The sequence below is a fragment of the Vicugna pacos genome, chromosome 7 (assembly GCF_048564905.1).
Source record: "Vicugna pacos chromosome 7, VicPac4, whole genome shotgun sequence".
Taxonomy (NCBI): Eukaryota; Metazoa; Chordata; class Mammalia; order Artiodactyla; family Camelidae; genus Vicugna; species Vicugna pacos.
Genome location: NC_132993.1, coordinates 20,493,355 through 20,519,396, shown reverse-complemented (window position 1 = coordinate 20,519,396; position 26,042 = coordinate 20,493,355). Strand labels below are relative to the sequence as shown.

The 26,042-nt window shown below is 35.6% G+C and overlaps 1 protein-coding gene across 7 annotated transcripts in view; it reads left to right on the top strand.

The window, feature by feature from the left end:
* The window catches only part of NRF1 (nuclear respiratory factor 1), a 129,391-nt gene that overhangs the window by 26,136 nt on the left and 77,213 nt on the right, over window positions 1–26,042 (top strand). For 4 of the 7 annotated variants that reach the window (XR_012074284.1, XM_072964504.1, XM_072964499.1 and 1 more), the window contains exon 2: window positions 19,294–19,525. Coding sequence is in view for 6 of the 7 variants with exons in the window: in XM_072964504.1 (XP_072820605.1) it covers window positions 19,303–19,525 (223 nt within the window). In the remaining variant the exon portion in view is untranslated. Of the gene's footprint in view, window positions 1–8,551; window positions 8,620–19,293; window positions 19,526–26,042 lie in introns of all 7 variants that reach the window. The other 3 variants (XM_072964501.1, XM_072964500.1, XM_072964502.1) reach the window with 3 other exon arrangements.

Genomic DNA, 26,042 nt, shown 5'->3' with positions numbered 1-26,042 from the left:
TAGAGATTTTATGATTTTATTCTAGGTTATGCAACAAGAAATCAAAACCAGGCATTTCTGACTCCCAAGTTCTGGCTTCTTTCTACTTACACTATAGCTATCTCTTGGGCAAAGAAAGAAAAGAAAAGAAAAAAAGAGTATTCATATAGTAATTTACAGAGCACATCCTTGAATCTCTCCAGCATAGTTAAACTTACGTAGTTATCTTGTTTTCATAGACTGTTTTGACATCCATAAAGAAGAATGTTTGACATAAATCTGAGATATGATAGGTAATTATGACTTAGTGTTATATTTGTGGATGAAGAATGTTGCCTGCCATATCATCAGACAAAGGATGTTGTGGCCATCAAGCTATCAGACACTGTAACCCCCGCCTCACTGCCCCCCCCACCCCAATACTGGCCCTAGATAGTTAAGGTGCATATGAAAGAATGATTTCAGTGAACCCAGATTTTGCATCTTCTTATTAACTTGAGATGTCTGTTTTTCTTTAATTAACAGTACTCTTTTAATGTTCTAACTACCTAGGTTTTGTTACAAAAACTCCTATATACCTGGCTCCTCCCTTACCTCTTTGGAGTAGTCCCTCAGAGCTATCTGAGAGGCTGTATTCTGGGCTTGAGTCCTCAGCAAGTCCACTGAATAAAACGTAATTCTCAACTTTTAGGCTGTGCATTTTTTTTTCACTCATCATATTTTTTACTTTAGAAAAGGTATTCGTGGCACTTTTATAGTTGATTTGTCCAGACAAGAATGAACCTAAGTAATAAATGTTGACTTCAACATTTCTAAGTATACAAGTGTAGTTCTTAATTATATTCTTCAAAAAAAGGAGCAGAAATAAATGTTAAAGAGCAGTTTAAAAGCATTTAAGAGCATCTAAAAACAGTTTTTAAAGTAGCACACTTAAGGCTTCAATTCACAACATCTTACTCAACATTTCCATGTGGATGTATAATAGGCATCTTAGTTGTTCCTTTGACACTCATTCCCATCCCAGTAAATGGCTATTATGTTCTTCTAGTTGCTCAAACCAAAACCTTGGAGTCATTTTTAGACGCCTCTCTTTCACTCTACCCTGCATCCAAGTTGTCAGGAAATCCTGGCAGTTCTACCCTCAAAACATGCAAAATCTTATTACTTCTTACCACCTTTGGTGCTGCTACTCTGGTCCAGGCCATGCTCATCTTTCAGTAGGTTTATAATTGATCTTCCTACTTCCACCTTTTCTTCCCTTCAGTCTGCTTTCGCACAGCAGCCCAAGTGACCCTTTAAAAACGTAAATCAAAAAATCAGATTACATCTTTCCCCTGCTCAAAACCTTTCGAAGACTCCCCATCTCATTCAGTAAAATCCAAAGATCCTGTGTAGCCCTCAAGGTCCCACAAGTCTGTCTGTGGCTACCCTCTCTGACCTCACCTGCTTGTCCTCCTCTAGCTTAGGCTGCTTCAGGCACATGAGCTGTTTTGCTGTTCTTTGATCACACCAAGCAAGCTCCTGTCTCAGCATCTTTGCATTTGCTGTTCTTGCTGCCTTGGATACTCTTTCCCCAAGTATTTCATTTTATCTTCACTTCCTGCAGCCCTGAGCTCAGAGATCTTGTCAGAAAGACATTTCTTGACCAGTACACTCCTACCTCCCCTCTCCCTAAAATATTGTGTATATATTTGTTTAGTTTATCTCCCTCTGGTAGGATGTAAAATCTAAGAAGGTGAGGACTTTTTCTTTTTTTGTTCACTGCTGTCTCCTCTGTGTCTGCATCAATGCTTGACCCACAGTAGGTGATTTTTATGTATGTGTTGAATGAATGAATGAATAAATGAGTGAATATATTGACTCTCTTGGCAAGTCATTGTCTGAACCCTTCTTTCACCGCATTTGATATTGTTGACTGCTCTCTTCATTTGATTTCCACGACACTACTGTTTCCTGATTCTCATTTCTCCTTACAACTTCTCACTCACCTTCACACGTTTTTTTTTTCCCCAGACTAAGTATATGCATTTACTGTGTTTTTTTTGGGGGGGGGGTGATTAGGTTTGTTTATTTATTTACTTTTTTAATGGAAGTGTTGTGGAAAAATGTGTTACAGCTCAGTTGTGACAGCAACCTGGATCTGGGCGAGAGACCAAGCAGCACTCGGAGAGTTGGAGAACTCAGGTTTATAACATCAGTGGGCCCAGAGGAGTTAACACTTTCACGCTCCGGACCCCATCTGTAGGTTTATGCAGGCCTTTTATAGGCTGACAGTTTTACACTTTGCAACATTATATGCAAATAAAGTACAACAGAAGTTGACCAGCCAGGAACAAACTTTGTAGAAATAGACCAATCAGGAGTGAGCCCCATGCAAATGAAGTACTACAAAAGGACCAATCCGAAGTTAGGGAAGTGGACCAATCAGAAGTGAGAGTAATAACCAATCAGAAGTGAGCTCAGGGAACCAATAGAATTCTAGATATAAGCTGCTTTAGAGGCAAAAAGTGAGATAGAGCCTTTGGGCCAGGGAACTGGAAGGTGCTGGGAGGATAGCAGCAGCCCTGCATAGGGGTCCTGCTGGTCTTTTTATGGGGCTTCCCGCCTCAGAAGGACTGGGGATTGAACCCAGGACCTGATGCATGCTAGGCATGCGCTCTACCGCTGAGCTACACCCTCCCCTACCTTCACACTTTTTTTGTTTTGTTTTTCCTCCCTTCCTCTGTATGCCCCTTTGAATATTCCCAAGTTTCCTTGCTTTTTTTTTATGGTCCCACTTTATATGTTATTCCTGGTCAATTTTATTCTTGCTCTATGCTTTCATTACCATTTCCTTGTTGATGAGTCCCAAACTTGCATCACAGCCTCCCCTGCATCACAGCTCTAGATCTGGATATCTGTTTGGACAGTTCATGTAAATATTGTTTTGCCCTGTCTGCCTCTGCAGATCTTTTACTGTTCCTTGCCTTGGTTTAATGAGCCACTCATTAACACAAGCCCAGAATGTTTGCATCTGGCTGGACTTAACCTTTCCTTCACTGTTCACATTCAGTTGTTCACTAAAACATTTCCATTTTCACTGCTAAATATTTCATACTTGCTTTCTATCCACAGTATCTTAGTTCAGGCCCCAGTGTTGCTCCCTCAGGGACCACTGAATTAATTACCTTACTGGTTTGACTACCTCTAGCCTCAGTCCTTCCCAGGCGATTCTTCACCAGCTGGGAGGAATGTTTGCAAGGATGCTACTCTTCACCTTTAGCAGTGCTTTCATCCTGTAGCCAAGAACCCTAAGGGTGGCCAGGAGTTATTGCAGTGAACTTTGGTGACCTGTGGTTATTTATACACTGAATAGATAATACTCTCATTTGCGTTTTCAAATAAATCAAGTAACTTATAGTATACTCTTTTTATTACCTGTTTTTCTGAATGAACAATTACCATGTAGTAGAGGTTCTGCTCTCTTCCCTCTTCCTTCCCTCCCTCCCCTCCTTCCTTCCTTATTCCTTCCCTCTCCCCTCCCCTCCTTCCTTCCTTCCTTCCTTCCTTCCTTTTTTGGTTGTTATTAAAGAGATCTTCGTAATGTTCAGTACCACTGAGCTGTAAGATGAAGTACAAATTACTTTGCACAGCATGTAAGGCCCCGACCATCTGGCTTCCCCCTAGCTGAACCTCTGGTGTACTCTGTGCTTGGTCCTGTTGCATATGCCACAATGTTTCCTCTGCTCTGAATACCCCCACCCCCACCCCTGCCTCCAGCCCCCAGCGCTCAAATAGCTACTCCATAAAATCCTTCAATCAGAATAAAATCCAAACTCCTTTCCAAGTCCTACAAAGGCCTTACATGATTTTTTTTCGGTCTTGTCTTCCTTTATCCTTTACCTTTTCACCAAGCTCTTCCTGTAACTGCCTTCTTCTCACTCATTCCAGGTCGCAGATCAAATGTGCCCCATGAGAGACTACCTCCCCCAGTCATTTTCTTAATCATATTGCCTTAGTATATATCCTCTGCACAGCACATGTCATTTCCTGAAATTTCTTATTTATTCCTTTATATCTTTATTGTTATGGCTCTCTCCTCTAGAACTGAAGTTTCTTGAGGTTAGGGACTCTGCCTTCTTGCTTAACACTGTCTCTTGCCTAGAACCTGGTCCTCAGTAAATATTTGTCGATTGATTGGATTACCTACCTACCCTCTCCTTTGGGCCCTGTTCTCCCTATGTCTTCCTTAGCATTTATACTTTGCATTGAAGAATCTTTGCAATCTCTGGTGCTGGACTAATAGCAGGCATTGTAAATGATTAAGACAGCCCAGGAGTCCACTTGAAGAGACTTGTTGATAGAGCATGTTCTTTTTTTTTTTTTTTTTGCAGTTTTAATTTTTTTTAATTTTCTTAATGGAGGGGTAATTAGATTTACTTACTTATTTATTTTTTAATGGAGGTACTGGGAATTGAACCCAGAACCTCATGCATGATAGGCACACACACTCTACCAGTGAACTAAACCCTTCCCCAATAAGAGCATGTTCTGCTACCTCTACCCAGTCATTTGTTGCCCATTTGAAATGATAACAACAATTAGCGTTTATTGGTAGGGGGCCTATATCTTCCTGGTTTTTCAAGAAGAGTTAGAAATCTGGAACTTTTATGTTATTTCCCTATTTTAAAATGTTGGCAGTTCATTCACATTTAAAAACCAAACAAAAAACACTGCAGACCAAACAAAACAGGTAAGCGGGGCTGCTTTGGTTTATATGGTTTTTCTCTGACTAAACCTGGAGCTACTTATGGTCCTGCCCTTAAGACCCTGGTTATGAAATGCTGGATGGATGGTTGCATGAATGGATGCAACAGTCATTTCCTCTTCTGCTTCACCTTCTTGCTCCACAATAAAATAAAGTAATGCCTTATGTTTCTGTAGCATGTTGCAGTTATGAAGTGCTTTTATATACATTGTTTGACTTTTTTTAAAAGCCTCAGTACTGCCACCATCAAACTGTATGAATGTGCTCCTTAGCCCTCGGTTTCACAGTGGATGAGAGGGAATAAAAATGCTGGAAGTAAACCATGAAGTGATGAGTGTTAGGCTTAATTCTCAGCCTGCTTTTCAGTTTTAATCAGTATTACTCTTGCCACACTGATCTTATGCACAGCTACATGTGTGAGAAAGCATGCTTTTAAACATGCAGTATTATTTGTTTCAAATTAGTGAGACAATGCACTATCTATTAATTGTGCACAATTTATGGAAAATACAGTCGATGCTGAGGTTTTAATTAGATCTTGACTCTTCTGCCTAAACTTGATTTCTAGTTATTGATCTGGCCCCCATCTGACCTGTTTTCTGGTTGTTTCTAAATTTATGTAAATAATATATATTATATAAATAATAGGGACCTTGACACCATTTAAAATTCAGCTTAAAATACTTTTTATAAAATGGATAATGATTATAAACATTAAAATGTCTGCACAGTTCTTTATTTTCCTCAATCCTTTATCCTCCTTTTTTTTTCTTTAACCAATTTTGTTCTGTTTCCATTTACTGGAAGTGGGAGGGGTAATTAGCTAAACCATCTAATATGGGTGAAGAAAAATATGAAATCAGTTGATCATTCTGGTGCTCATAGAAGATAGTAGCTTCAAAAGACATTGCTTTGGCAATTTTATGAATTGCATTTTTTTTCCTGTGACTAGGAAGCATGCTGTCAGGCCTCTCAGTTTGTAGATAACATTCCTCAAAGTAGTTATATCCTCTAAGGCAGTGATGGTGGGGATTGAAGGGTAAGGGAAACAAGAGGCATGTTAGAGGGACTGGGATGGGTGACTGCAGGTGTGGTTTGAAAAATCAATTCAATATGCATATTATTTTATAATACAATTTCACTGGACCCTTAGTAAAACCCAAATCTTGGGTTGACGATATACATAGATAGGGTGGGACAGAAGTTAATATGCTAAAGGGGAGGGTATAGCTCAGTGGTAGAGCACATGTTTAGCATGCAATCCCCAGTACCTCCACTAAAATAAAAAAATAAACCTAATTGCCTCCCTAAAAAGAATAGTTGAAGTTTTTGTTTTTTTTTTAAGTGCTAAGAAGTTAATGTGCTCAAGCCAATACTGGTTAGAGACTGTGCGCCAGGACAAAGGGTGGGTCTCTGATGGAGTGGATGGAGCACTTGATAAGAAGGTGGGAGATGTGGGTTTGAGTTTTGGTTTTGCGGCCAGCTAGAGCTGTGACTCTGGGTAACTCACCTGGCCTTTCTGAGTCTCAACTTAATCTGTAAAATGAGAAAATCAGATAGTTAGTCTCTGAGGTCTTAGGCATTTTAAGTTTGCCTCCAGTTAAAGAAAAGCTCTGTGAGCAGCTGGGTCTGACTGGTTATCAAGATAAGAGGGTATAGTTAGGGGATCCAAAGTGAAAAGTTACAGGGGGAAAGTATACCTCAGTAGTGGAATGCATACTTAACATGTACAAGTTCCTGGGTTCAATTCCTAGTACCTCCATTAAAAAAATAAATAAAATAAAAATAATACATATGGATATCAGTGTCACGAAAGATAATAAAAAGATGGGTGTTACTGTACACTGGAGATTGACACAACATTGTAAATTGGCTATACTTCAATAAAAAATAAGTAAGTAAATACTTGAAAAAAAACAAAAGTGTCAAGGTGAAGAGTTACAGGTTTTTCAGTCAACCTTTATCAGGGTATTATTTGTGCTTCCTAACAAATCAAATAGCAGAGAAGAACTTACAATGAAAAAAACATGTCTCCTGCCATTTCTCTTTCTTTTCCATCCCCAGCCTTACTGTCCAGAGATAACCTTTAAAACCTATTTCACTATTTCTGTGTTTAGCTTCTCTTGGAATTACTTCCATAACGCTTAATAATGTGTGTAAACTTCTGTTTCTTGATTTCTCAACTTTAGACAATATCTGTGGACTTTTTTAACATAAAAAATAAGAATTTAACTCACTTTTTCTACCCCTTCCTCTCTCCATTTCCCATTATTTGATATTTATATTATTTTTGAAAGTCTTTTATTAATTATCTTTATCATTTTAAATGATAAACTTTTATTTTTTGAACCACCAACCTTCAATAGGGTCCAACTTGCCGTTTTGTAAAGTTGCGTTTTAAATGCCGCATACCACCCACCCTCTTTCTATATTCCAGCTTCTGGGAGCCTTATTTTATTTTTACACCATCAAGGTTAATATTTTCATTTTGTCCTCTGTCCACCAGCAAGTATTATGTGCTTATCTTTATGTTTAGATTGCTGTTTTTACATTACCTTTCTATGGTTGCTATAATAATAGCATGTCCAAAATCACAACTGTATGATTACTCAGAGTTATTTGTTTCTTAAAATCTAAGGATATAATTGGGTATGTACTTAAAGACTTAGTTAATAAAACCATCCATTTACTCATTTATTCAATAGAATATCAGAATTGTCATCACAGTACAATTTGTAATAGTGAAAAATTGGGAACAACCTAAATGATTAACTTTAGGAAATTAGTAAAATAACTACTGTATATTTTTATAGTGAATGCTCTGTAAACATTAAAAAGTGATGTAAGATGTTAATAACATGAACTTTTTTCTATATTAAATTTTAAAAATATTTCTAAAACCGTATGTACACTATAGCCTCACTTGAAAAAAAAAACAAAACAAAACTGTATAAGGAACTCAGGGATGCTAGAAGCATATACACTAAATTGTTAACTTGGTAATGTGGCTATATCAGGTGGTGATGATTTCTGGGTTTTTTCTGACTTGTGTTTTCTCAATTACTCAAAAAGAACATGTGTCACTTTTATGATAATATATTTTTTTAAAACAAAGATAAAACATAAGAATTGCCAGTCATAGTTTTTCTTGGAATAGTAATGTTAAAATTAGGAGTACCTGATAAGAATTCAGTTAATATTTGTGGAATGAATGAGAGAATGATTGAATTGCAGAGATTCGTAGATCCGTGGTATTGACACTTACACATTCATAATTTTATCCAGAAACAAGTCCTAGTAGAGTTATCTTGAAAGAAAAGTCATGTTTTGAGGTGTCCACCAGTATCTAAGAAACAGCTTTAACTGCCTGTTGGCTGTGTAATGGCAGATCCAGCAGGATTGAGGCCCACCACAGAAGCAGCCAGGCAACAATGCGGTATTTCACAGTAAGCAGGATCTGAATGAAAGTGTCCTTTGTGCTTGTGAGACTGAGGGGTGGGACTTGTGGCAATTTATGTTATTTCTCCTTAATGGAAATTGAGGCAGTCGCTAATCCTGCTATCACATGACAACTCCTTATTTGATTTTTTGCAATTTGGGGAGCAGCTGTGGACAAATGATTTTTCTGCAAAAAGAGCCAGCTGCATTCTGACCCATTTGCAAATGCATCGGTGTACTGAACTTCCTGTCCACCATGTTTCTGATCCAAGGAGAGCTTCAGCCACTCACGTATTTTTTATTGATATTTGTAGCTGTTAATAAGCATCTGAATATTTTAGAATGCATTTTCTAATCCTCTTTATCATTGTCATCAACATTCATTAGGTACCTTCCCGCTCAGGGCACTGTGGCATTGTAAGCTGTAATGTGGAGACGACTTTCCTCTCTGACAGGTGGGTCAGCATTAGTGCCCTTAGAATCACTTTATTTTCAGCAGATTAAATTACATTGTAAAGAAAGAATCTGATGTGAAGGCAGCCAAGAACTGTGTTCCTTTGATCCCCAGACTTCTCCTGAGTCCACCATCTGGGTGTTCACTGATGCCCCCTTACCACACCATGTGCTTTCACAAGCTGCTGCCTCAGCCTACAGTCTCCTTTTATCCTGGCACCTGCCAACTCCTGGCTGAAGACTCTGTCTTCTTCATGGAACCTGCTCAATGTCCTTATAGTCCTTTCTTCTCAGTGCTCCCTTAGCCCTTGGTGATGATTATCACTTAGAATATGATTTTTTTTCTTTTTTAAGGAAACAGCTTTTTTAAAGGCAAAAAGCCTTATAACTTAACTTTATTTGTGCTTATTATTTTTTTTAAAGCTCTCTTAACCCAGGATCTTAAAGAAACAGAGGGAATTGGGTAGTCAGGATTTCTGTAATGAGTAAAAGAAAGCTTTACTTTTGATTGTGCACACCTGTAGGGCTAGGGAGAGACACTGTCTTTTTCCTATCTTTGCAGTGTTGAATTATCACCAGGGATGGATTTGCCTGAATTATTGTATGAACCCCTTCTGTTAGAGATTTCTTTAACAATGCTTAGAAGTAAGTCATTTCAAAACATAAGAATAGAATATAGATGAATTGCACTGTTCAGGGTGGTAGCCACAGCCAGATATGGCTATTTATATTAAAATTATTTAAAACTAAACAAAATTAAAAATTAATTATTTGGTCACAGTTGTCACATTTCATGTGGTCAATAGCCACATGTGGTTAGTGGCTGCTATTTTAGACGGTGCACATTTGGAACATTTCCATCACTGCATAAATGACTTTTGGACAGTGCTGATCTAGAACCTATGGAAAAGTTGAAGTATTTGGTGAAGAAAATTCACCTCAGTGTTTTCTGTGGAAGGGTGTTTATTCCAGTTGAAGAATTTTAAAGCAGCCTGAAAGTCCCTGTAGTTGCTTTATATTTTTCTTTGGTTGTGGCACCCTCTAGCGTTTCAGCTTTGGAATAGCTATATCATCATGAAATAATCTATTTGTGATTTGAGTCCAAGAACATTGAAATATTTCGGAAATTTTTATGTACATATGCATTTTTCTAGGGAGGAAGTCTGTAGCTTTCACACATCCTCAAAAGGATCTCTACTTCAAAAAAGGGCTATGCTCTAATAGAGGTCCTTGTATGGTCAAAACTCCAAGTTAATGATTTATACGCATTTTTTCTTCCAATATAAAAATAAGTAATGTAACTTTCCCTTTGGCATTTCTATGCTTTATCTGTCTTTATATGGAGTAATAATAATAGGTTACACTTATCTAGCATTTGTTACATACCATGTCCCATTTTAAGACCTTTTATAAAAATTAATTCACTTGGTCCTCACAGTAATTGTATTAATGTCCCCAATCAAGAGATGATAAAACGAAGACATAGAAGTCAAGTGAATCTAGTCTAAGGTACTAGAAGTGGCAGAGCAAGGATTTGAATCTAGTACTCTAGCTCCAGAGTCTGTACTCTTAACCACCTTGCTACAGACGTGAGGGTAAGCCTAATTTAAGCAGGTATGAAGTGGAATGGAGAGACTTTGTGTACTCTTGGCACGCTCTTGTACTAGACTATCTGGGCCTAGTTGTATAGTAAGAGAAAAAAAAAATCCCCTCTAAATTTCTGCAAGCCACACTGGAAATTATAGTTGGTACCTACTATTGATTTTCAGTAGATATGCATAGATCTACATAGTCTGACAAGAACTTAGAATGGTAGTTGATGGTCAAAGCTGTCATTGCTACCACATTTTCTTTGGTTTGTCCAAATACCTAACCTAGTATATTCACTGAATAATATGACAAATCTTCTTGTGATTATTTGTCATTATTTTTTCCATAAAAAAGGCATTTATTACTGTGATGTCAATTTTGAGGTTTGCTAGAATGTTAGATTTAATAAGTATACCTTATTTAAAGACCAGATAAGATAGACTCATAAACAGATAAAAGTTTGTGTTTATGTATCTCCTACTTCTCTTTCTGTCTGTACTGCCTTCTCACTTGTCCCATTTCTCTCTTCCTGAGGCATTTTATTCTCTCTAACTTAGCCTCATTTCCCAATCAAACTCAAGATTTTATACTCAACTTTCATTAGTGTATGGAAATAAACCCTAGTGATGGCCTTATAAAAATGCCCTTAGAATCACTTTACTGATAGTATAAAATAACAATACATTTTATTGTACTGACTTATACAAATCAGTATAAAGTTTTACTGCTTACCAGCACTCTATGAATAATTTCAACAAAGGTACATATTTTCTTCCCTTTGTATCAGTCAAGGCTAGTAAACCATGTGAGGTATTTCAGAGGATTTAATTCTGGGAGTTGGTTACACAGGTGTTGGAAGACTAAAAGAGCAAAATATAGATACTGAGGTAATCCAAATATTAGTAACTACAGGAAGCAACTGCGACCCCTTGGGCTAGGGCAACAGAACAGAAAAACCTAGGAGTTGAGGGGCCCCTGCACAGCTGGTTATCTTACCTCCAAGTGGGATGCCTTGTAGCTGATTCTTAACCACCAGGGGAGAAGGGGCACAGCTGGAGTTGGGAGATGAAGCTGTCCTCTGTTGCTGGAGCAACTTTAATAGGAATGAAAACAGCAGGGAAATCCCTTTGCCTCACCTCTTCCCATCTTAACCCGTAGCTATAGAAAACTGAATATGAAGCTGGCAGGCAAGTCTGATAAATAAGGTTGGCCAGCCCAGCCCAGAGCTGGCTACAGAGCAGTTCAGAACAAGTATAGAGGAGGGTTTGAAAGTTGAGAGATGAGATGAATAGACAGAACAACCTTATAGGAAAATTACAGAAACTGAAGTTGCCTGGGTTTAGCTGTAGTAATTATAATATGCAACCAATTCCCCCCAAGCATATATTAAGGAACAAATTACAGTAGCTACTATTCATGGAGACTTTATGCACTCAAGCCCTGCCTTCAGTGAGCTTATAATATTGTTTTCACAAAACCATCCACTCACCCTTAAGTCATTACGAAGTTGTGTAGTAAAGCTTCTTTTCCTCATAAATTGTATAAAAGCATCATTATTAATTGGATTCTTGGGTTATTAATATTAATGAGTATTTACATATTTTAACAACATTGGAATGAAAAATATTATGTGGTTGTAATCATACAAAATTTTGTTAGTTTCAGATGCTCCAAATAAGGAAGTTAGCCTTACTCAAGGCAAGACAATTTTAAGCTTGAACTGTGCTGTTTTCTTGGTTCTTAGCATGAGGAAGGGACTTGATTTTTCTTGTGACAGTTTGTGCTAGCATGTTATTTAATTTTAAGTTTCAAAAGGATCTCTTTGGAAGGCTGTATTATAAAGTTCATTTTGTTAAAAGTCAAAGTAATACATTCATATGGTAAAAGTTCAAATAGATGGATTTATAATAAAAACCAGTGGCTGTTTGCCACATCCTTCCTCTACACCTAGTCCCACTTTTCAGACATAGTATTTTTAACTATTTTTATTTATAGTTTCTCTATTTTGTTTATAGTATCATCAAATAGTAATACCTCCATAACTTTAAATAATATGCCTATGCTATTTTTTTCTGGATTTATCAACCTTTGGCATTTTAAACTTCATTCTTTATAAGCGCTACCCCATAGGACTCCCTTCCTTTCCCCTCTATTTTGAACAGTTAACTTGTACTCCTACTTGTACTCCTAAGTACTTCTATCTGCTCTTGATAGTGTCCACTGATGCCCTCACTATGTAAAGGTAGCATGTTAATGCTTGAGCCATTCCTCCACCTCTCTGCCATCTTCTACCTCCTCATCTCTCAGCCTTATCTTTGCCTTAACATTACATTCTGTTTTGTATTATATTTAATTTTCTGTATTTTTATCTACAGTTGGAGTCTGAAAATGGAAAGTGGTAAACTGCATCCGTAACTATGGCTGCTGTTTCTTTTTTTTTCTTCATAGAGCCCAGTGGTGTGAAGATGTTTTTTTTTTTTTTTCTTTGTAAGTCCTCTTTCACTTTTGGGCTATTTAAAAGAGACTATTCCTAGGAAGTTCATATGGATTCCTCTTGTCTTAAGCTCCATTTATTACTCAGAATTAAACCACATTTTACCTTGCTTCTGTTGTCACTTTGACTTTCTTGTGCAGTTGTTTTTAAGTTTTTCTTGCTGTGATAAAATTTTGATCCATTATTCTGTGTCCCCCAAGAATCAAATAATGTCGTTAGCTTTAGGCTCTTTTGAGAAGGGCTATTCTGTTGAGTAAAATTTCTATCCTAGTTATGAAATTTAGATTCTGGACATGTCTAGGAATTCAGTTGAGCCTCTGGTTTGTGAAATTAAGTTTTCCTGTCCCTGGTTTGGACTGTAGATACAATCTTGCTCTGAGACTGTCCCTTAGGCAGTTCTTGCAGCTTTTCTTTTGATATGATAATGCTATTGATGAGACTAATGCTTTCTTTTATATTTGGTTATACCTTGATTAGATTTTCCAATTTAGATTTTTGAAATGCTCTACACCTAATCTCATTACATGTGGATTAGACTAAATTTAACCCCCTTGGACAGTTCATCCAAATTCCAGTAGCTCCTTAGATGTTGTTGACTGCAACTTGTAACAGGGTGCTCCTGATCAGAAAAATCAGTTTTTTGTGTGTGTTCTCTTCCATTATCGTTAGTCTCATGCCTGCTGGCCCACAGTGGCAAAAGTAGGAACTCCTCTGTACCAAACTGTCCCTCCTCCAATCTCTTATAGATTGTATATTAAAAAAGAACCTTTAGGTTAAGTACATGTTGCACCCCAGGTGATGATCCAGGCTAAGAGTCAGGTTTTAGCAAAATTGCTGCTATGTTATATTATTGTTTGGGGAATGATTTTTTAAAAAATGGAGTGTTGACTAATCTACTGAACATCACTGGTTCCAGGTAATAAACAGAAAGGCCTCTTTATTTGGATGTGGTGTTTAGAATCACAGGTCATTATTACCTGTTGCCCATGCTTTCATCTTACTTTTCATATCTGTTCAGAGGAATCACTGTTGGGTCCATCTGATGATTCTCCATTTTGCACACTCTTGTGAAATTGTTAGGAGCATTGGTTCCCTATAGTTTGCTTATTTTAATGTCTAGGAGAGCAGTATTGGAGTCGTTGGAGTTAATAGAATAAAGAAGGGCTTTTTAGATGCCTAACTCAGACTCTTACACACAATAAGAAAACTGTATCTTCAGAGATGGATGTCTAATTTAAAGATGAGGAAATTAAGGCATAGTCCTTGTGAGAAGACTAGTCCAGAGTCAAGAAAGATAGAATCATAAAGACATAAAAATTCTGGCATCATTATAATAAGTAGTGTTGATAATCTTATCTGGATAATCTCATTTAATCCCCACATCCTTTTAAGGAGAAGTACTACTTTTTTTTTTTTTGCTTTTAAAAAAAAGTTGAAATTGAGGTTTAGAGGTTAAGTTACTTGTCCTGGAGTTCCATATATCTGGTCTGTGCTGTTTTTTAAAAAATTCATATTATCTAATATGTTTTCATCTGTTAGCAGCTTCTGTCAGTTTTGTTGTCCAGAGAATCTGACTTGTTTTGGATGAAAGTTAGACATGCCTCACAAAAAATGACTTAGGTGGAGGTGGAGTATGATAATCTCCAGCAGTACATGTATGCCAATCATATTTGGCTTTAGATAACCTGTTTTATTTATTGTTTTATGAAAACATGGAAAGCATCATTTGTAAGTATTCCACTCTGTTCAAAGAAGTGTGAAATGGCTTTGCTTTTACTTTTGAGGAGTGTCAGCACACTGGTTAGAGAGGCTGAAGGATGGGGTGGGGAGAGAGGTAGAAGGAGATGAGGCACTGGGCAGAAGTGACAAGCCTGTAAAGCAGGCAGTCTTATTGATTTATGCTGTGAACTGCATTCTGGAGAAAAGAACTGAAATCCATTACGCCAAGTGCATAGCGTACAAATCCCTTTGAAAAGCAGTTAGATGCCGGCTAATCCCAAATCATTTAAAAACAATTTTGCAGTACCCAGAATTCTAAAATGCCTTGAGCAGTTTGTCTCTTAGACTAGAAGAACAGTGAAATAGATGGAAAATAGTATTTTAATGGTGTCATCCTCTCACACAATTGTATTTTAATTGTGTGACTTAAATAGCGTGTTAAATTGTATTTTAGATATATATAAATCTGGGAGTAGGATATAGTCCCTTGAATATTCTAAAACACACCAAAAACATAGGCTATGGAAGAAACCTTATCAGATACCTCTCCTTAAAAAAAATTTTTTTTTTACTTTGACATAATTTCAGATTTCTAGAAAAGTTGCAAAAATAGTAGAAAGAATTCTCATTATCCAGATTTCCCAAATGGTAGCATTTTACCATGTTTTCTTTTTCCTTTTCTCTATTAAATACATAGTATTTTTCCAGGTAACTCTTTAAAATTTCTATTTAAAGAAACAAGGATGTGAGTTCATGAAGGTATTATGCCACATAGAGATACGAGGCTGGGGAGATGACTTCAAGCAGAAAAGATAGTGTGGAAAAGGGGTTCAGATGGTAGCTGAGTGATTCCTAGTCTTTTTGTTTGTGGATTTTCAGATTGGCTTCTTTCACTTAGAAATAGGCATTTAAGTTTCCTCCATGTCTTTTCATGACTTGATAGCTCATCTCTTTGTAGTGCTGAATAATCCATTGTGTGGATGTTTCACAGTTTGTTTATTCATTCAACTACCGAAGGACAGCCTGGTGGCTTCTAAGTTTTAGTGATTGTTAGTAAAGCTGCTGTAAATATCTGTGTGCTGGTTTTTTTGTGGACATATGTTTTCAACTCTTTGGGGTAAATACCAAGGAGCCCAATTACTGGATTGTACGGTAAGAGTTTATTTAGTTTTATAGTAAACTGCCCAACTGTCTTCCAAAGTGGCTGTAGTATTTTGCATTCCCACCAGCAGTAAGTGAGAATTCCTGTTGCTTCACACCCTCACCGGCAACCCTCACCAGCATTTGCTGTTGTTGGTGTTTTGGATTTTAGTCATTCTTAAGAGGTGTGTCGTGTTATCTCATTGTTTTAATTTGCAATTCTCTAATGACATATGATGCTGAACATCTTTTCACATACTTATCATCATAGGTGTATCTTTGGTGAGGTCTGTTAAGGTCTTTTGCCATTCTTTAATCAGGTTGTTCATTTTCATGTTGTTCAGTTTTAAGAGTTGAGACACAGTCCTTTGTGAGATGTGTCTTTTGCAAATATTTTCTCCCAGTCTGTGGCTTGTCTTTTCATTCTCTTTACAGTGTCTTTCATAGAGCAGAAGTTTTTAATTTTGTTGAAGTCTACTTTTTCAATTCTTTCTTTCATGGATCATGCCTTTGGTGTTGTATCTAAAAAACAAAAGTCATCCTCATAGCAAGTCATCTAAGTTTTATCCTATGTTATCTTCTGGGAATTTTATAGTTTTGTGTTTCACACTTAGATCTTGTGATTCATTTTGAGTTAATTTTTGTGAAGGATGTAAAGTTAGTGTCTAGATTCATTTTTTGTCAGGTGGATGTCCAGTATTCCAGCACCATTTGTTGAAGAGACTGTCTTTGCTCCATTACATTGACTTTGTTCCTTTGTCAAAGATCAGTTGACTATATTTATGGGAATCTATTTCTGTGCTCTCTATTCTGTTCCATTGATCTGTTTGTCTATTCTTTCACTAACTACACTGCCTTGATTACTGTAGCTTTATAGTGAGTCCTGAAGTTGAGTAGTGTCAGTCTTCCAGCTTTATTCTTCTCCTTCAATACTGTACTAGCTATTCTGGGCCTTTTTTGCCTTTCCATATAAACTTTAGAATCAGTTTGTCGATACCCATAAAATAACTTTTGCTGAGATTTTTATTGGGATTGAATTGAATCTATAGATCAAGTTAGGAAGATCTGACATCTTAACACTATTGAATCTTCCTATCTGTGAATATGGAATATCTCTCTATTTTAGGTCTTCTTTGGTTCTTCTATGTTTTATAGTTTTCTTCATGATCTTGCACATGTTACGTTAGGTTTATATCTATGTATTTCATTTCTTTAGTTGCTAATGTAAATGGTAATTGTGTTTTTAATTTCAAATTCTATTGTTCATTGCTGGTATATAGGAAAGCAGTTGACTTTTTAAAAAACTTTATTTATTTATGTATTTATTTTACAATATTATATTTTTTAAATTGAAGTATAATTGTTGTACAATATTATATGTTATAGGTATACAATATAGTGATTCACAATTTTTAAAGGTTATACTCCATGTATAGTTATTGTAAAATATTGACTATATTCTCCATGTTGTACAATACATCCTTGTAGCTTATTTTATACGTGATAGTTTGTACCTCTTAATCCTCCACTTCCATCTTGCCCCTCCCCTTCCTCTCTCCCCACTGGTAACCATTAATTCCTTCCCTACATCTGTGAGTCTGTTTCTTTTCTGTTGTATTCAATAGTCTGCTGTTTTCTTTTAGATTCCACATATAAGTGACCTCCCACAGCATTTGTCCCTTTCTGTCTGACTTATTTCACCAAGTCCATCCATGCTGTACACCAGAAACCAATACAACATTTTAAATTAACTGTACCCCAATTAATTTGTTTGCAAACAAACAAATAACCCATATGAAGTATGAGCAGAAGAACTGAATAGACAGTATTCCAAAAGAGGGAATACAGATGGCCAACAGGAACATGAAAAGTTGCTTAGCATCACTAGTATCAGAGAAATGCAAATCAAAATCACAGTGAGATACCATCTTATACCTGTCAGAATGGCCATTAACAAAAAGAACACAGGTAACAATTATTGGTAAGGATGTGGAGAAAAGGGAACCCTTATACATTGTTGGTGGGAATGTAAATTGGTACAGCCCCTATGGAAAACAATATGGAGGTTTCTCAAAAAACTAAAAATAGAATCACTATATGGCCCAGCAGTTCCACTCCTGGGCATATACCCAAGAAAAACTAAAACAAACACAAACAAAAAACAAAACAAAAACAAAAACAGTAATTCAAAAAGATACATACACCTTGCTATTAACAACAGTACTATTTACTGTTGCCAAGACATGGAAGCATCCCACGTGTACATCAATAGATGAATGGATAAAGAAGATGTAGCATATATAGAAAGCAGTTGACTTTTGTATATAATCTTTATATCCTGCAACATTGCTATAATTACTTATTATTAGTTCCAGGAAGTTTTTTATTGTTGTTGATTCTTTTATATTTCCTATATAAACAATCATGTCATCTATGAACAAAGACAGTTCTATTTCTTTTTCTTGTCTTAGTACATTAGCCAGTACAGTGTTGAAAGGAGTGGTAAGAAGGGGACATCCTTGTCTTGTTTCTGATCGTAGTGGAAAAGCTTCTAGTTTTTCATTATTAAGTATGATGTTAGCTGTAGATTTTTTGTAGATTTTTTTTCAAAGTTGAGGAAGTTCCTTTCTGTTCCTAGTTTGCATTTCTTCCTTTTTAAGGCTGAGTAATATCCCATTGTATGTGTGTCCACATTTTGTTTACCCGTTCATCTGTCAGTGGATATTTGGGTTGCTTCCACCTTTTGGCTATTGTGAATAATGCTGCTAGTTCATGGGTGTGCATATAGCCCTTTGAGACTCTACTTTCAATTCTCCCAATGTAATAGCCAGAAGTGGCATTGGCCAGATCATGTGGTAATTCTTCTTAAAGTTTTTTGAGGAACCAGTATGCAAAGTTTTATGTAAAAGGATGTTCATTGCACTGATGTTTACAATAGCAGAAATTTGGAAGCAGCCTTGCTATATTTGAGTAAGTGGTTACATAATTATGGCACATTGATACAATGAAGTATTCTTCAGCTATTTAGAAAGTTCTGGTAGATGTGTATGTTTCGACAATGTCAAAATATCCAGGTATATTGTCATATGAAAGAAGCTAATTATAGAATAATATATGTATTGTGAACCTGTTTTTATTTTAAATCATATACATACATGCTTCAAAAATTTTAAGGATAATATACTTCTCTGTAGCTTAGCATAGGGAGAAGAGAGGACAGATGCAGTAGGAGAGCAAACCTTTATCTTATTATTACTTTATGAATTACTACATCATTTCAGGGTTTTTTAAAAATACAGTTTATAAGCAGAAAAACTAATTTGAATAATTGCATTTTTGGAAAAAATGTTTAACTCCCATTTGTGTTTGAAGTACAAAGAAAAGATTATTTTACTTACTTGTCTACAATGTCAAATGCTAGTCACTGGGATCTCTTAAATATCTTTTTGTCATTATATATAATATCAAGGATATTTATTGTTTTGTGACTTGAGGTATTAAAATTAGCACAATGAATTTCCGTCAGGATAGCTTCGCACAAGGAAAATATTCTACCATTTTTATGTCATATTGGAAAGGTGCTTCCCATTTCCTATAACTTGGTATGGTGAACTATGTAGTAAAATCAAAGGCTTGTCAAAGTTTCTCTGCTCTTGAGGAAAATATATCTCTTAGTTTAAGCATTGCATTACATTACACATTGAATCTAGCTCTGTGCTTCTTTTTCTGGCAGTAGATCTTCATGGAGGAACACGGAGTGACCCAAACCGAACACATGGCTACCATAGAAGCTCATGCAGTGGCCCAACAAGTACAGCAGGTCCACGTGGCCACCTACACTGAACACAGTATGCTGAGTGCTGATGAAGACTCACCTTCTTCTCCTGAGGACACCTCTTATGATGATTCAGATATACTCAACTCTACAGCGGCGGATGAGGTAACAGCCCATCTGGCTGCTGCAGGTAACGTTTGGATTAGAAGCTTGTCATTTGTTACTTAACTCTGGTACTGTGCTTACCTGAAAGAGCTTAGGATGCAGGCACTCACTTTTATCTTCATATCACATTGTCACTTTTTTTTTCTTGAAACTTTGCATTTATAACCTGTTCCTATATTACACTGAGACTTAAGTTCCAAACTCATGTACTGTCAGTGATATGGACTTTGGTTTTGTTTTTTTATCCGTTCCAACACTCTTTACTTTTAACTGAAGCATATATTCCATTTACATTGAAAGTAATCACTGATATATTTAGGTTTAAATTTATCATGTTTATTATATGCTTTCTTTTCATCCCCCTTGTTCTGTTTACTTTTCCCTAGGTTTTCTTTTGGAATGATTGAAAAATGTTGATTTCTTCATTTTTTTTCTTGTTAGTTTGTAATTTATATAAACTTCTGTTATTAGTGGTACACCTAGAAATATATATCCTTCACTTATTTCAAAGTCTTATGCAATTGATACTTTTGTCCTCTTTAGGAATAATACAAGTTTCTTAGAACACTTGAATTTCATTCCCCTGCTTCTGACTTATATGCTGTTGTTGTCCTGTATATTAATTCTTTGTGTATTTTAAGCACCACAAGACGTTATTTCTGTTCTGTACATAGTTAATGTTAACTTTTCCTCTTATATTCAACTTGCCGTCTGAGAATTTTTCTTCTGCCTAAAGATACCATTTATTATTTCCTTCAGCATGGATCTGCTAATAGTAAAGTCTCCATTTTTGTTTATCTGAGGATGTTTTTATTTAACCTTCAGTCTTGAAGGATGTTCTCACTGGGTGTGGAATTCTAGATTGGCAGTTATTTTCTCTTCTCATATTGAAGATACTGTTTCACTGTCTTTTGTTTTCCATTCTTGCTTTGAGCATTCAGCTCTTTCATTCTAATATGTGTCCCTTTATCTCCCACACAGGCCCCTCCTCCAACTGCTTTAAGATTTTCTGTCATTAGTTTTTGTGATACATCTGGATCCAGGAGTTCTTCTCATTTATTCTGTTTAGGATTCTTTTAACATCTTGAACCTGTGGATTGATGTCTTTCATCAATTCTGGAAAATCTTAGCCACTACATTTTGCTTCAGTTTTGCTCCCCTTCCATTCCATCTCTTTTCCTCTTATGATGCCAGATAAATGTTAGTCTTCCTCACTGAGTCCTTTATATCTTCATTCTATGTAGTTTCTTCAGACTGTTATCTAGTTTATTAATTGTTCTCTTCAGCTGTGTCTAAGGTGTTTTTAAGCCTGTCCACTGAGTTATTAGTTTTGGTAATAGTTTTGTTTCATTTTCTAGTTTTAGAATTTTTTTCTCCCAAATTTTGCAGTGTCACAATTTTTAGTTATTATAGGAAAAAAACCTGTAATATCCATGGGTAAAGTAAGCATTATGATTTTATAGTTCATTTGGTAATTCTACTCTCAAGTGCCTATGAGTCTGTTCCTGTTATATGTTGTTAATGTTTTTCTTGTTCCATGTTGTTTTTTCTTGTCATGTATTAGTTACATTTGAATGAATGCTGGATGGGTATGTTTGGAAAATTATTTTTAGAAATAATTTGGGACCTAGAATAATATTACAGTCCTCTAGAGAGGATTTTTATTTGCTTCTGCCAGATGCCTTAGGGCACTAGCAGTCCTAGACCATCTTAATCCAATGTAAGGTTTTGAGATTTTTCTGGGCCTCTAAATGACTTAAAGCTGGGCTATATTCTGTACCATTTTCTTTCCTATTTGCATTGTATATTTAGCACAGTGTGGAAGACTCCATGTAAACTATGCCTGGATGGGTCTAATATTGTATGAGGAACATTGATCTTAGAAGATATTTAAGAAAAGCTGGACAGTTAATCAATGATCAAGAATGGCCAGATACTACATTTTTTTAGTATATGCTGTATTTTAGGGGGAGGAGGACATCTACAGTGAAAATAAACTTATTGCTGTCAGTTATTATCCACTGTGTATTTCTGGAATGGTGAATTTAAAAATAAGGCTTAATACATAAAACACATACAATGTTATTAAAATATATTTTTGAAATTTTAATACTTCCCAGAAGAGGGCATCCTAACATAAAGAATCCAGGAAAACTTCTTTCCTAGGAAGGAAGATGCTTTTGAGACATAGTTTTGCTGTGTTACTGTACTGCATTGCCATAGTGTTAAGATTAGCAAAGGGCCTTAATCTAACACTTTCATATGGCATATGTGGAAACTGAGGTCTAGCTGATAGAAATGATTTACCATTTAACCATTCAACAATATTTGAGGAATTACTGTATACTCTATATTACTATATATAGATACTATGAACAAAACAGGTAAGAACTTGCTCCTAAGAGAGCTTACAGATCGGTGGTAGGGAGAAAGGTGCAAATAATAAAGCAAAATAATTTCAGAAAGCACTGAGTGCTCTGAAGAAAATAATGAAGTAAGGTAAATGGAGAGAGAAAGTTAGTTGCTTACTGCTTTTTCTAAACCTGTTTCCTTCCCTCCATCTACTGAAGTAACCACTATTCTGAATTTGGTCTTTAATATTCTATTGCATTTCTTTCATATTTTTATATGTGTGTGTATCAATAAACAATATTTAGCATTGTTTTTGCATGTTTTAAATTTTATATGAATAGTATCATTCTGTTACCGTTTCTCTAACAGTGTTTATTTCATTCAGTATTATTTTTCTGAGATTAATTTTTGTTGATAATGTGGCTGTATGTTTTCATTTTAACTGTTATTTGGTATTTCATTCGTTTTCTGAGTATCTCACATATGGGGAGAACACTTAGATTATTTATAAATTTTTTTTATTGAGTTATAAGATTATTTATAAATTTTTGCTGTTACAATTACTGCAAATGAAAATAATTTCATATGTTTTCTTGTACACATTGTGAAATCTCTTGACTTTGATTTTCATACTTCTTTTGGCAGTGTCCCACAATAATATGTTGTGATCTAGAATAAACTGATGTACATGTAACAGAAGTAATTTCTTGTGAAGTAATTCCCCAACTGCAAGTGACACACTCTCTGTTACGTTCTGATCTCTTTCACTTTATTCCATTTTATTTTTAAAAAACAAAAACTACTCATGAGTGACCAACTGGTGGAACCCTGCTGTTTAAAAAACACTGCTTGAGCATATACCCAGGAGGGGAATTGGAGGGCAAAGATAGGCACATTTTCAACTTTACTAGGTATTCCAAATGTCTTTCCAAATCATTTCATTAATTTACATTCCTACAGGCATTGTACTAGCGTGCCTGTTGCTTTTCAGCCTCACCACATTTGCTATTTTCAGTCATTTTTCATTTTTGCCAGTCTGATGGGTATGAAATAATACCTCAGTGTTGGTTTAATTTGCTTGTCTGAGCAAGAGATTCCAGCCAGAGTGGGAAGACAAGATAGAGCATCATCTCAGAACTTTATTGACTATTCATTTTTCTTCTTTTACATATTTCCTGTTTATACCTTAGTCCATTTTCCAAATGGGTTGTCTTTTCTTATTTGGAAGAGTTATTGATTTTTTTTAATATTAACCTTTTTTCTGTAGTATGTATTACAGTTATTTTCTTCTAGTTTGTTGCTCACTCCCTCCCCAATTTTTTGTTATTTCTTTCCATCCATACAGGTTTTGATTTATATTATTGTGAAATTTGTCAGTGTTTTACCTCATGGTTTATCCTTTTGGAGCCTTGTTTAAGCAATTCTTCTTAACCCTGAGTTTATAAATTCTCTCCAGTAGTTTATTTGAGAAGTTATAAAGTTTGTTGTTGTTGTTGTTTTATTGATGTTTTTGTTTTACATTTAGGCCTTTAATCCACCTGGAATTTATTTTCACTTATAATTTAATATATGGATCTACTTTCATTATTTGCCCGTACAGACAGTCAGTTGTCCCAGCACCATATTTTTAATTGTCCGTCCTTTCCCCATGACTGTCTTCGGACACAGGAGGGTGTTTGTGAGCTCTCTAGTCAGTTGCATTGGTTTATTTATCTATCTTATCCAGTTCCACACTGTCTTAGACTATAGCTTTGTAGTAACTACTGATACTTGGAAGGATGAATGCCCCTGCCTCATTTTTAAAATCTCCAAAAATTGTTCTGGCTCTTCTTGGCCTTTTGTATTTCCATTTAAATTTTAAGATCAGTTTATCAAGTTCCACAAAAAAAAAAAAAAAAACACTGGGATTTTTATTTGAATTGCATTATTTTGTAAATTAATTAATTAACCTAATTAAGCAGCTTTATTCATAGTAGCCTAAAACTGGAAATAGCCAGTGTCCACCAGTAGGATAATGGATAAACTGTGGTTTACTGATATTCTGAAATATTATTCAGCAATAAAAAAGAACAATCTACTGATACATATAATGACATGGATGAATCTCAAAAACATTCTAAGTGGAAGAGTATATAACAGTATGATTTCATTTATTTGAAGTTCTAGAATAGGCAAAACTAACATAGAGTGAAAAAAATGAGAATTATGATCTTATGGTAAGAGATACAGTGGGAACTGACTGGGAAGGGACATGAGAGAACTTTTTATAGTGATAATATTACATATCTTGGTACAGGTTAGGGTTTCATAATTCCATGCATTTTTCAAAATTTATCAAATGACCTGTACATTTCATTATATGTAAATGTTACTTCAAAAGAAAAAATTATAAGCAAATATTGAACTCTAGCCAAGGATGTTCCTACTGAAGTATTTTGGGGGATCAGTTTACTTTGAAATGCATTTTTGACAAAAAACCCCAGTGTGAGTTGATGGATGGATAGAAAGATGAAAAGATGCATGTAGTAAAATGTTAATGGTGGAGTCCAGGTGGTAGATCTGTGAATAGTCACTGTAAAATTCTTTCAACTTTACTATATATTTGAAAGTCTAAATAATAAAATGTTGGATTCCCATAACTCAATAGCATAATAACAAATAACCTGATTAAAAAATGGACAGAGGACTTGAGTAGACCCCTCCCTAAAGAAGACATACAAATGGCCAACAAAGTAATTGTGTTAAATTATGCTCAACATCACTAATCATCAGGGAAATACAAATCAAAATCACAATGAGACACCACCTCACACCTGTTAGAATGGCTATTATAAAAAAACAAAAATTAAGTATTGGCAACGATGTACAGAAATTGGAATCCTTGTATGCTGTTGGTGGGAACATAAAACAGTGCAGCCCCTATGGAAAACAGTGTGAAAGTTCCTCAAACAGTTAAAAACACAACTACCATATGATCCAGGAGTTTCATCTACGGATGGATATTTATTAAAAAGAATTGAAACAGGATCTCTTAGAGATATTTGCACTCCTGTGTTCATCGCAGCACTATTCATAATAGGATGTGGAAACAGTGTAAGTGCTCATTGACAGATGAATGGATAAAGAAAATGTGGTGTGTATGTGTGTACACACACACACACACACACACACACACACACACACAGGAATATTATTCTGCCTTTAAAAAGAAGGAAATCCTACCATATATGGCAACATGGATGAACCTTGAGGGTGTTATGCTAAGTAAAATACACAAGGTCAGCAGGATAGGTACTGCATGGTTCCACTTATTTGAGGTATCGTATTCAAACTCTTAGAAGCCAAGAGTAGATTTTTGGTTGCCAGGGGCTGGGGTGCAGAAATGGGAAGTTGCTGTTCAACAGAATAAAGTTTCAGTCATGCAAGGTGACTAAGTTCTAGAGATCTGTTGCACAACATTGTGCCTACAGTTAACAGTACTGTATTGTACACTTAAATTTTTATTAAGACAGTAGATCTCATGTTAAATGTTCTTACCATAATTAAAAAAAATTAAATGGTGGAAAAATGCATTAGTAAGATTTTTTCCTCTACTAGCTGTTTATGTTGGAAAGGCATTAATTTATTTTTTTACTTGCTTTGGGGCTCCTTAGAGAAGTTTGTTTAAGTCATACTGAGTATACTACTAAATAACATGTAGAGGGGCACGTCTAGGTATTTAGGGAGACTTATTTTAATTGAGTCACTTATAGAACATATATGCCAGTATAAATGTGAGCAATTAAAGCTAATTTTTATTTAGACCTTTTACAGGGTTCACAAATAAGGATAAATATGAATTTAAAAAAAAAAAGGATACCCTTGAAACGTTGAGATTCCATCAGTCAAAGACTAATCATTCCTGAGGGCCTACCCTCTATTTTAATCATTAGTTTCAGGGCAAACTAGACCAACTTTTATTAACATTTTTCCCTTAGAGTGAAACAGCTTTCTTTTCTTTCCTCACAGAATGCTTTTATCAACTTGACTTTGTAGTCAACACTCCATTTTGGGCACAATTCTCAGATATATAAGAAATTTTTTTCCAATTAAAATAGTAGTCTTCCAGGTATTCCTCTTACAGGGGATGGTGGTGTCATTGGAATTCCAAGTATGAGTGATTATCTCTGACTTTCTTAACTTGGCAGTGT